The 12,743-nt window shown below is 42.5% G+C and overlaps 1 protein-coding gene across 2 annotated transcripts in view; it reads left to right on the top strand.

Annotated features, from left to right (window-relative positions):
• The window catches only part of Bub1b (BUB1 mitotic checkpoint serine/threonine kinase B), a 49,882-nt gene that overhangs the window by 35,860 nt on the left and 1,279 nt on the right, over positions 1–12,743 (top strand). For both annotated transcript variants that reach the window (XM_048459601.3, XM_048459600.3), the window contains exons 19-22: positions 6,528–6,677; positions 8,021–8,163; positions 10,569–10,740; positions 12,059–12,165. In XM_048459601.3, the coding sequence (XP_048315558.3) occupies positions 6,528–6,677; positions 8,021–8,163; positions 10,569–10,740; positions 12,059–12,165 (572 nt within the window). The remainder of the gene's footprint in view (positions 1–6,527; positions 6,678–8,020; positions 8,164–10,568; positions 10,741–12,058; positions 12,166–12,743) is intronic.

The raw sequence follows: 12,743 nt of genomic DNA, 5'->3' as shown, positions 1-12,743 counted from the left end.
TTTGTTTGTTTTGGTTTTTCGAGATGGTTTCTCTGTAGCTTTGGAGTCTGTCCTGGAACTCACTCTGTAGACCAGGCTGACCTCGAACTCACAGAGATCCGCCTGTCTCTGCCTCCCGAGTGCTGAGATTAAAGGTGTGTGCACTACCACCACCCGGCTTCTCCCATTTCTTTCTTAGCTTAATTCCTCTCCTTTTGGATAAGTACTTAGTAGCTTTCTGAGGAAAAAGAGGCAATATAAAGTTTTTTTAAATCCTTTGGGTCAGAAAATTCCTTATTCTGCATCTTTTCTTGATTGATAGTTTGACTGAATATAGAACTCTTTGTTAAATTTTTTTCCCTTAGAATTTTAAAACTTTCTTTTCTAAATGTGCTTGGTTTTGTGTTTTCTGCTGTTGTTTGGCTGTTTTTTGTTTTTGTTTTGTTTTCTGCAGTTTTAGACACTGAATATAGGCATTGCTGTAGACGCAAACACCTCACTGCTGGGCCTCATCCTCGGGCTTTACTTCTGGAGTCTTTTGCCATTCTAATCTTTTTCATTTTTTAAAGCTTAGGAAAGCAATTGTGTTTGCACAAAGGGTGTGCTGGAACCCAAACCAAGCACACCTGGGCATGGGCATTCACTTGATTTTTATTCTAATGCATGTGGTAACATTGTGTTTTCCCTATTGGCTGGGGTCCAACCTCACAGTCTTTAGCTTTTGGCTATTTTAAAAGAATCAGCACAAAGGGAATAAAGACAGGGGTCAGCCACTCCTGGCCTTCAAGTTCCAGAAGTGCAGTGGAGCTTTTGTGTCAACAAAAGTTTTACTCAGTGGGAGTTGTCTTGGGGTTTGAGATAGAGTCTTGCTATGTACCCCTCAAACTAACAATCAATCCTCCTGTCTCTGCTGCCTCTTGGATGCTTTGATTGCCGGGATGTTCCACCTGCCCAGTTGAGCTGTCTTTTTTTTTCTTCTTTTTTTTTTTTAACTTTTTATTGATTCTTTGGATTTCACATCATGCTTTCCGATCCCTTCATCTCCACATCCCTTCATATCCACCCTTTGCCTTTGCAACTTCCCCTCCCCAAAATAAAATACAATTTAAAAGAAAAACAAAGACCGACGAAGTCTTGGCATGGAAGCTGTAGTGTGACACAGTGAGTCATCCAGTGTTCTTCATGTGTAAGTGCCCATTGCAGTGAGTCATTGGTCTGGCTCAAGGCTGCTGGCTTCTGCTTCACCCTTGATACTGGGCCCTCTATGGGACTTCTTGAATATCCTGTTGTTGCCTTATGTCATGGAGGTCCTGTAGCTTTGGATCTGCAGGTCTGGCCAGCTGTCTTATTAATTCCAGTAACTTTGTATGAAATCTCTCCCTATCTCTAGATCCTGTAGTCTTGTTTGTTGCCAGCACATAGTGGTTACACACTTATTGCCTGTGTGCTGGGCAGATAGAAAATGTCAGTGGACATTTATTCTTTCAGTCTTGACATTTTCTTTGAAAAAAATTATTTCAATTTCCTGCTTTTTCTCAATTTGTAATTTCTCATATTAGGTTATAGGTTTTTCCTGGACAATCATTTATTTGTTTAACATTTATTTGTATGTATGTGTGTAGGTGTAGGTGTGTAGATATAGATGTGTAGGTATAGATCCAAGGACAAGTTTTAGGCCTTTGTTCTCTCTTATCATATGGTTCTGGGTTTGATGAAAAGAAAAAAACCAAAACACCTTTACTCACTGAGCCATATCACCAACCCTTATTTCCTCTATGTTCCCTTCCTTCCCCCCATTTATGGGCTGGAGAGATGGTTCAGAGTGCTTACTGCTGTTAGAGAGGACCCGAGTTTGATTTCCAGCACCCACACTGGACAGTTCACAACCACCTGGGACTCCAGCTCCGGGGTCTGAGGGTGTGCACCACACAGACAGATAGGATTAAAGTGAAATGTTTTTATCCATCTAGCTTCTCCTTTATCCTGCTTTCTGTAGTGCAATCATGTCTCAGTTGTAGCACAAATAATAAAAACTCAGAGACAGATATTGGGGTTCAACCTGAGAATTAGAAAAGCAAAGCAGCCAGCCACTAGAAAAGTCTTACCTCTACCATGGCTGGGTGACCTCAGACTAAGCAGCCAGAGCCTCTCTCCTCCCTCTAGTGTTGGGATTAAAGGTGTGAGGCACCACCATCTGGATTTTTGTTCCTGCATTGATCTTGTGTAGCTCAGGGTGGCCTTGAACTCCATCTGCCTCTGTCTCTCAAATCCTGGTATTAAAGGTGTGTGACACCACTGCCTGGCCTCCAGTGGCTTAGCTTTGCCCTTCTGATATTATTCATGCTTTATTTATGAAAACATAAATGAAATATCACTATACTCGGTAGCTGCGGAGGATTGATTCTAAGATACCTCCCTCCCATTTGAGATACCCAAACCTGAGGATATTCAAGTCCTTTCTATAGACTTGCGAATAACCTACACATACACTACAATATGCTTTAAGTCATCACTGGACCACTTACAATACTAACATAATGTCCATATTTATTGTGTGTTGTTCCCACCACCCCTCAAGTCGTGTCCATCCATGGTTGGTTGAATCCTGCAATGTACAATCTATAAATTCAGAAGATGATTTTATCAACCGTAATTTCAGTCTCTTTATAGGTTTTGCATTTCTTTCAAAGGGGCTTTTTATTTTTTTATTTTTATTTTTTTGTTGTTGCTGTTGTTTATTCTCAAGGCAGGGTTTCTCTGTGTCCGGCTGTTCTAGAACTCACTCTGTAGAACATCCACTAGCTTCTGCCTCCAAAATGCTGAGATTAAAGGCCCGAGTCACTACCGCCCAGCTAATTTTTGTTTTGTTTTGTTTTGTTTTTGGAGATAGGTTTCTCCATGTAACACTGACCAGGAGAGGCCAGTGCCTAGGTTCTGCTCCAGGGTAATAAAAAGAAAAACCTCAAGAGTAGCAGGACTAGGAAAAATTTTTATCTGAGGGTAGCTAGAGGGTTAAATAGATCTTCTCTCTACTTCAACTTAAATAGTGTCTTTATCTTGACAATCTGTCTTACATACATCTCTCTTCTGCTCAGTTACATATTTCAGTTACATCTCTTCTCACATGATTACATGTCTGTCTTTTACAATGCATTTTTCCTCCCCATCTCTTTTCTTCTATCCAGCCTCATTTTCCTTGCCGCCGCTGTTACAAGTCTGCACACAGCACAGCTGCATCTCATTTACATGTCCTCTCAGCACATAGCACGTCAGACAGTTGTAAGTGTGATCCCTCTGCAGGAGCAGGTCCCACACACGCTCTCACACTCACACACGCACACTTCTATGCGGTCCTTCATTCATCACTCACTCTCACACCCACACACACACACGCACACTCACACACGCACACTTCCATAGCAGTCCTTCATTTATCACTCACTCTCACATCCACACACACACACACACACGCACACTTCCATAGCAGTCCTTCATTCATCACACACACACACACACACACACACTCACACACGCACACTTCCATAGCAGTCCTTCATTCATCACTCTTCCTCTCTCATGCTGCGTCTTCATCTCTCACACTTCTCTTTCCCGCAGCAGCCTTCTCTCAACACCTCCACTCGCTGCTTCCTGCTCTCCCACACACAAACTCTGGACAAGTTACATTTTTAGGGCCCGACCCCATCTCAAAACCCAAGATAAGTCATATAGTGTCTTTCAGACTAGGAATGTCACAATGACTGGCCAGTGAGCAACCAGGCCCTTGCACCTAGCTCCTGGTGAGGGTTCCCAGACAGTAAACAATTGGCTGGACCTTGAGGTCGCGGAGTACACACAGACTAAAGTTCCTTCAAACTCTGACCTTGAATTAATAAAACAACAACACCTGGGAAAAAAAATGACCTCATGTATTTGTCTCTAGGAGCAACCAGCCTGTTGTGAATCTGCTCTGAAGTCTAAAGTCTGTGTAAGCGGCTGTCTTTGTGACTGAGAATCCTGTGTCAGTCTGAGTAATGTAAGATAGCCTAGTATTTCTATTCATTAGGATTCTACAGAGAGCAGAAATCAGCCTTCTGACCATCCACAGCTATCTGTGTGCCCAGTAGATGGAACATTTTCACAAGATAAACACACAAGCAGTTGGAATACACTGAAAGCTATTCTTAAGAAAAAAATGAAGTTTTTAGGGAAGAAACGAAGTGACTCATGAGTGAAATTAAAAACAGGAGCAACTGGTTTCCACAGCCAGTGACCCAACGGCCTTTCCAGGTGGGGCTTCCCACCACGGAACCATGTGTCTGGTGGGCCGACCGCCTGCTGTACTCAGGCAGCGCGCAGCATCTGTATGATAATAGTCCTGGCTGTCCTGGAGCTCATTCTGTAGACCAGGCTGGCCTCAGCAAGATGGCCAGTGGTTAAAGTTCAGTCTCTGCAGCTGACATAGAAGAACACCGTCAACTCCCACAGTTGTCCTGTCACTTCCTCACCCATGCAATGACACACGTACACACAAACACATAAACACACACAATGAAGTGCTTTTTTAAAGGAGGGAGGAAAAAACAATTTTCCTTCTCTCCCCCAATCTGTTTTTTTTTTCATCTATTTAAAATTGTCTTCATATTAGCAACGTGGAGTGTTTTGCTCTTGCTGGAGTTAGGTGTGTAACACTAAAGGCTAGTTGGAAGCTGTATGTATATAGAGAGACCCCGACGGCGTGGACGTCACTGTAGATGGTGTAGTTTTGGCAGTTTATTGGAAACCCACCAACTGCTACATCTTGAACTGGTTGACTCTCTGAAAGAAGGCTTCTCATTTCCTGCCCAGAGACTAAGAGTTGGCCGCGAAGTGAGAAGTGGTGGAGAAGTGGCATGGTCTGTGCCACCTAGTTCCCACCCTACCCCCATCTCACGGAGCTGGGCTTCTTCTAGTTCAGTCCTCTTGCCTTGTACACCTGGAAATGATCTTCTGTAGAGGAGGAAGTGGCTGTCGAGCTGGGCTACAGGACTCCTAAGTGTGGTTCAGGCACTCGCGTGGCTGCATCCAGCCCCACCTGGCCGGTGCTGCAGGATTGTTCAGTAGGTCTGTGTACCAAGGCTGCTCTGCCGTGTCCTCCAAGTGTATCCGTTCTGTTCTCTCCAGCTCTCAGGACTGTACCGCTCCTCTGTTCTTGTGTATAGGTTATGCTTTGGTTTTTGTTGGTTTGTTTTTGGTGTTTTTGACAAGGTCTTACTATGTGGCCCTGGCTGGTATAGAATGCTGCACCACTGTGCCTGGCAATATTATGCTTTTTATTTTATGGGCTTGAATACTCTAACTGCATGTATGCCTTTATGTCAAAAGGAGGCATCACATTCCCATAGATGGCTGTGAGCCACCATGTGGAGGCTGGGACCTCTGGAATGGCAGCCAATGCTCTTAACCACTGAGCCATCTCTTCAGCCTCCTGATTATGCTTTTTAAAATTACATTTTAGTTTATATTTGCTCGAATATCAGAAAGTCTGTGTAGTGATTTAAATAAGGATAGCCCCCATAAGTTTATATATTTAAATACTTAGTCACCAGGGAATGTAACTCTTTGATAGGATTAGAAGAATTGGTAAGTATGACCTTGTTAGAGGGAGTATGTCACTGGGGGGGTGGGTGTCCTGCAAAACCCATGCCAGTCCAGAGTGAGTCTCCTCACTCATCTGCCTCCAGCGCCCCCCCCCCCCCAAGCATCAGGTTGTGGAACTCTTTGGTCTTTCTCTGGCACATCTGCCATACTTCCCACCATGACGATAATGGACTAATCGCTGAAACTAAGCAAGCTCCCAATTAAATACTTTCCTTTATAAGAGTTGCCTTGGCCATGATGTCTCTTCACAACAATAGAACAGGGATTAAGGATAGAAATGTGGAGAATTTATTGCTTTTGTTTGTTTTAGACAGGGTCTCATTCTGAAGCCCTGGCTGATCTGGAATTCAGTATGTAGACCAGGCTAGCCTAAATTTGTGTTAATTCTCCTGCCTCTGCCTCCTAAATTCTGCAGTTTTTGTTGTTACTGTGTTTTGAATTAGTTGACTGGTTTTAGGTAGCAAATAAAGTAATGGGTTTCATTATACGTAGATGTGTATGTGTGTAAATAATTGTGGTTTACTCACGCTTCTCCCCTTCTGTCACCCTCATAGTCCCTTCCTGCTTTCATGCGTGCATAGTTAAATAGAAAACACAGGCATTTGTCTTTCTGTGTTTGGGTTCTCTACTTAACATAATCTTCATTTCTGTCTACTTTATTACAAATAGTATGATTTTGTTCTTTATGACTAAGACATGTGTCTTCCAGCCGGGCATGGTAGTAGACACTTTTTATCTTAGGAGGCAGAGGCAAGTGGATCTCCATGAGTTCAAGGCTAACCTGGTCTATATGAGAGTTCTAGGCCAGGCAGGGCTACGTAATGAGACCATGTCTTCAATTGTGTTTTCAGTCTCTCAGCCATCACCACATATTCTAATTGCCTTTACTTGTGAAATATTCTGTCTTACAGGCATCTTTTCAACCTGTCCCATGGGATTTTTATATCAACCTCAAAATAAGGGAGCGTCTAAATGAGGACTGTGACCTGCTCTGCAGCTGCTGCCAGTACCAAGATGGCCATATCGTTTGGTACCAATACATAAATTGTTCTACCCTTCAGGTTGGTGATAATGCTCAGAACATACAACTTAGAACGAAAAGAAGAAATTTGTACTACATCTGCGAAAGATGTTTAATGCAGGGCTGGTGAGGTGGCTCAGCGGGGGGCACTTGGTACCAGGTCTGATGACCCGAGTTTGACTCCCCAGGCCCAAATGGTAGTGAGAGAGAATTGGATCCTGTAAATTGTCTCAGGTTTCCACTGTCACATGGGATGTGCACACACATGATTGTAATTAAAAGTTTAATACAAAATTCCTTTCAATCATCTAGAAACAGGCCAGTTTTAATTTTTATTTATTTAACATTTACTGTGTGTGTGTGCCATGGTTCGAGGCTAATTCTCCATAGGTTCCAGGGATCAGACTTAAGTGTGTAGACCTGGCTGGCCTCGAACTCAAGAGTCTCTGCCCCAGGCTTCTAGATGCACCAACACACATTCAATTAAAACTGGGAAGTTTTAGTGACTCTTTCTTTTCCTAGGTGATTCTTCATTGGCTGGTTGGGGTTCTTTTGTTTGTTTTGTTTTGGTTTTTGGTTTTTCAAGACAGGGTTTTTCTTTGTAATAGCCTTGTCTATCCTAGCACTCACTTTGTAGACCAGGCTGGTCTCAAACTCAGAGATCTAGCTGCCTCTCCCTTCCAAGTGCTCAGGTTAAAGGTGTGCATCATCATGCTTGACTTTTTTTTTTTTTTTTTTTTTTTAAAGGCAGAGGGGTTCTGGTTGGTGTTAGTGCTGGGGATTGACCAGCCCCGTACATCTAGGTAATCGCTTTGCCAGTGAGCTACCTCCCTGCTCTTCTTCTCCAGTGGTTTTGATCACGTACCTATTTGTTATTTTTAACATTTTATCCTGGGACATGAAGGGAATGAATGAGTCACCTAACTAGAATAATTATCAACTCATTTAAAGTAAAATAAAATTTTTTTCTTGACTATTCTGTCTCCCCTGCATCCTTTTTAAAATACAGATACAATATATCATTTTATTGTTTGCTGTGTTCTTCAGATTTTGCTACCAAAATATAAAAAAAATTAATGTTTTACTTTATATGTGTGGGTGTGTTCACATGTAGGTGAGCATGCACATGCATGTGGCAATCAGGGAACAACTTGCAGAAGTCGGATTCCAGGGATCACAAGGGTCTTCTGGCTTGGCAGCACGTGCACCTTTCCTTTGTCTTCATGCTCTTTGCCCACAGTCTGATTAAACCTTCCAGTATTCAGGAGACCTCATTTTAAAGCTGTGGGGACCAGAAGGAAGTGCACAGTCAGTGGTCGTCAGGGGATGGCGCTGCAGGTACACCAGGGAGAAACAGTTTTCTTTCTGTCTTTCTGTTGCCAGGATCTTCTTCAACACAGTGAGCTTGTGACTCAGGAAATAGTAGTCTTGATTATTTATAACCTCTTGACAATAGTGGAGAAGCTTCACCGAGCTGAGATAGTCCATGGAGACCTGAGCCCACAGAGTCTGATCCTCAGAAACAGGTGGGGCCTTTTTATGTTCCTACATTGGCCACTTTTTTTGAAAACATGGATAACTGCCATATTTATGCCTTAAAGAAATGTGTGTAAGTGTTTTTCGTGCTTGTTTGTCTGTGCGCCTCCTGCATGCCTGATGCCCACTGAGGCCGGACTCACAGATGTTTGTAAGCTGCCATGTGGGTGCTAGGAATGGATCCTGTGGCTGTGAACATGTTGGTGGTAGAGTGCTTGCCTTGTGAGCCTAAGCCTGGACTTCAGCTTAATACCAGGATAAGAAACAAAAGGACTTTATATTTTTATTTAACAAATTTGACAGGAAATATTTTATAGTCATAAGATACTAAAAGCAAGAAAGCCTTTTTATTGTTATTTTTATTATGTATATGTACATATTTATATGTTTTGTTTTTGAGACAGGGTTTCTCTGCATAGTCCTGACTGGCCTGGCTTGTAGACCAGGCTGGACTTGAACTCACAAAGATCCACCTGCCTCACCTACCAAGTGCTGGGATTAAAGTCCTGTGTCACCATGCTTCACTATATATTTTATTTTATTTCTTTATATGTGAGTGTTTGTCTGCATGTGTGGGTGTGCACCACATGCATGCTCAATGCCAGGTAGCAGTCAGGAGAGGCATAGGATCCCCTGGAAGTACAGCTATAGATGCTTGTATGCCACCGTGTAGAGTCTAGAAATTGAGCCCTGGTTTTCTTCAAGAGCAACAAGTGCACTTAACTAAGCCATCTCCAGCTCCCGAGAAAGAGACTTTTGAAGTCACCGAGTTCATTGCTTACATAATTTGTGAGGAAGACAAGATTGAGGGGTGGGAATGTTGCTTGATGGTAATGAGATTGGTAACCTGGGTTTGAACCCCAGGGAGTAGGGAGGAAAAGAGGTTTTGCCCTTGGCAATGTGCTGAGGAGACGGGTGTGTGTGTGTGTGTGATGTTCTTCATTAATCCGGAAACACTCTTTCAAGCTTAGAAAAAATGTTTTTTTTTTTTTGTTTTTGGGTTTTTTTTTCTCTTTTCTTTTCTTTTCTTTTCTTTTCTTTTCTTTTCTTTTCTTTTCTTTTCCTTTCCTTTTCCTTTTCCTTTTCCTTTTCTTTGAGATAGGGTTTTCTCTGTATCTTTGGCTGTCCTGGAACTCACTCTGTAGACCAGGCTGGCCTCGAACTCACAGAGATCCAACTGCCTCCTGAGTGCTGGGATTAAAGGTGTGTGCTACTACCACCAGGTTAAAAAATGTTTTAAGTGGCCATAGTTTCAGAAAACAAAATTAAGTTGGATTTCTGCCAAGGAGTAATTGGAGCGGCCGTAAACTCCAGAGTCCTGTCGCAGAGGTGCGTGCTCCAGGTCAGGTGAAGCCTGGATGGAAGACCTGCATTTGCCCCAGAGACGGACTGGAGGACTAAGAAGGGAAGCAAAATAAACATGCGGAAAGAGTTGGGTTTTTTTCTTTCAGTCAAATTGTTTCTGGATATTCATAACAAAAAAACTATTATATGAAATATACTTACTTGATAGTGAGTTTGTGTTTTGAAGGTTTTTTTTTTTTGTTTGTTGTTTTTTAAAGAAGAGATGGGGTTACCAAAAAAACGTGCTGTTGGGGTAATTGAAACAGGAAACTTGGGCTGGAGAGATGGCTCAGAGGTTAAGAGCATTGCCTGTTCTTCCAGAGGTCCTGAGTTCAATTCCCAGCAACCACATGGTGGCTCACAACCATCTCATAATGGGGTCTGGTGCCCTCTTCTGGCCTGCAGGCATACACACAGACAGAATATTGTATACGTAATAAATAAATATTTAAAAAAAAAAAAAGAAACAGGAAACTTTACAACTAGATAGCAGCTCACTAAAAACTAAACTTATAAATTGCTTTTCTTTTTTTTAATTGATTTTTTTTTATTGAGCTCTACATTTTTCTCTGCTCCCCTCCCTTCTTTTCTTCTCCCCTTCAACCCTCTCCCATGGTTTCCATGCTCCTAATTTACTCAGGAGATCTTCTCGTTTTCTAGTTTTCCCATAAACTGCTTTTCATTAACCTTTAGAGGAAGAGCCTTTGCTCTTAGAAAGCCCACCTATTACAGTAACAAGAAGGGCAATGGCACCTGCATGGGGCAGAACCTGCTCCTACTTCCAGTACTTACTGTGTGGTCTAAAAACTGGAGAATGTCCTTTGGTGGTCACCAGTGTGCCCTACGCTAGGTTTAGGTACATTCTTTGTGGCCAAACCAGTCTTCACCCTTTGAACTGGCCTTGTCAGTACTACTACTATGTGTGCATTTTCCTAACTAGCCACTGGAGGGCACTGTTGGCAAGGCTAAGACACACCTGCAGTCTTTAAAGAAGAAAACAAACTTGCTTTCACAGCCTGTTTCTATTTATCTCTTCTTGACTCTGAATCAGAATCCATGATCCGTATGATTGCAATAAGAACGATCACGCTGTGAAGATCGTGAACTTTTCCTACAGCGTTGACCTGAGGGTACAGCTAGATGCTTTCTCCTTCAGTGGCTTTCGGACTGTGCAGACCCTGAAAGGACAAAAGATCCTGGAGAGCTGTTCTTCCCCCTACCAGGTAAGTGAAAGACAAGCCTGAGCACATATGGAGAGCATTTCTTAGGTTCCTGCTTACCTCGATGTGCTATGAAGCTAGTATTTACTGCCACTGACTTGCCTAGAAAAGATGACCGCATTTCCAAATTAATATTTCACCATGCAACTTGGATGTAGCAGTCTTTCTGTCAGCACTCAAGGCTGTAAACATACATACACACGCAAATACATAACTCAGTAACTTAAGTGCTCCGGCTGCTTCTGTTCCTCACTGTCCGTGTCATCCTTTATGAATTATTCTCTTTGCTTTTCACCCTGCAGTAAAGATAGTATCCTCTGGGGCTGGAGAGATGGCTCAGAGGTTAAGAGCATTGCCTGTTCTTCCAAAGGTCTTGAGTTCAATTCCCAGCAACTACATGGTGACTCACAACCATCTATAATGGGTTCTGGTGCCCTCTTCTGGCCTACAGGCATGCACGCAGACAGAATATTGTATACATAATAAATAAACAAATATTTTTTTTTAAAAAAAAAGGGCTGGAGAGGTGGCTCAGAGGTTAAGAGCACTGACTGCTCTTCCAGAGGTCCTGAGTTCAAGTTCCAGCAACCACATGGTGGCTCACAACCATCTATGAGATCTGTTGCCCTCTTCTGACCTGCAGGTGTACATGCAGACAGAACACTGTATACATAATAAATAAAATGTTTTTTTTTAAATGATAGTATCCTCTGCCTTTTATACATCAGACTTGTGAGGATTAAATGCAATGATGTATATTGAAAAGAGCACTAGGGCAGATGTGAAGTGTCTTATATGATTGTTCTATATGCAAACATCTTCTGATTTAGCTCTAGACATAAGTTATTTACTGACTGAACAGGTAGCGTGTACCTGAAGTGGTCATATGGGCTACATTAGATCACAGCTGGAGTCTTGTGCTAATGTGATTTGGCAGGTCGTTTTTTGTCTTTGGCTGTTAAAAATAATCCCTTAGCCAGGTGGTCGTGACACACACCTTTAATCCCAGCACTTTCCAGGTAGAGGCAGGAGGATCTCTGTGAGTTGAAGGTCAGCCTGGTCTGCAGAGTGAGTTCCAGAACAGGTAAGACTACACAGAGAAGCCCTGCCTTGCAAAAACAAACAGTAATGATGATGATGATGATCCTTTAGGTTATCTCTGGCCATTTCTTTGAGGGGCTTCCCCCATCCTGTAAAGATAAGAACATCTACTAAAATATGTCATAAAATACACGGTTACGCTCTGTCATGCTTTTCAACTCTATAAGTTCATAGTAGGAGCAGAGGCGGCTTTAGCCCATGGTATGTTTTGTGATTTCAGGTGGATCTGTTGGGGATAACAGACCTAGCACACTTACTGTTGTTCAAGAAACACCTGCAGGCCTTCCAGGATGGACCCCTCTGGAAACTTAGCCAAAATACTTCTGAGTAAGTACTGTACCGTACGGGCTTTCCACCCATCCCAACAGTTCCCTCCTTTCTCAGCGGTTTCTTGGTTTCCTAAACCAAGTGCTGTAGTTCCAGTGACCTCTCTATGCTTGCTAGAGCATCTGCTGAGCACCGCATACAAGAGGAAAGAACTGTCGACTGAAACTAAGGCATAGACTCTCCTGACTATCGGGCACGCTAAACCTTGGTATAGCACATAGGAGCTTAGACATTTCTTGGTTTAGAACTATTAGAATTATTTTAGAGAACTAGTTTTCTAACCAATTGGTGTTAGTCTTTTTAACAGCTGTGTTTATCAAAAGTTAATTGTTTTAAGAAGAGAGTTAAGTTTTCAAATTATATACTAACTTTAGACTATATTTATTAAGGAGTAGATAGAACGAAATCATAGAGCAGAGTCCTCTGGTTTAGAAAGAAATGGTCTCTCAGCACCCCGGACTCCTTGGGCCTGTTGTAAACCTGAAAGACAGCATGCCCACCAGAGGCTTCCCCACAGCGCTCACCGAGTAATGACTTACTGCCCGCTCTTAAGTTTGTCTTCACTTTAAATCAGTGTT

The sequence above is a fragment of the Myodes glareolus genome, chromosome 10 (genome assembly GCF_982192425.1).
Source record: "Myodes glareolus chromosome 10, mMyoGla1.1, whole genome shotgun sequence".
Classification (NCBI taxonomy): domain Eukaryota; kingdom Metazoa; phylum Chordata; class Mammalia; order Rodentia; family Cricetidae; genus Myodes; species Myodes glareolus.
This window is presented reverse-complemented; position numbering and strand designations above follow the sequence as displayed.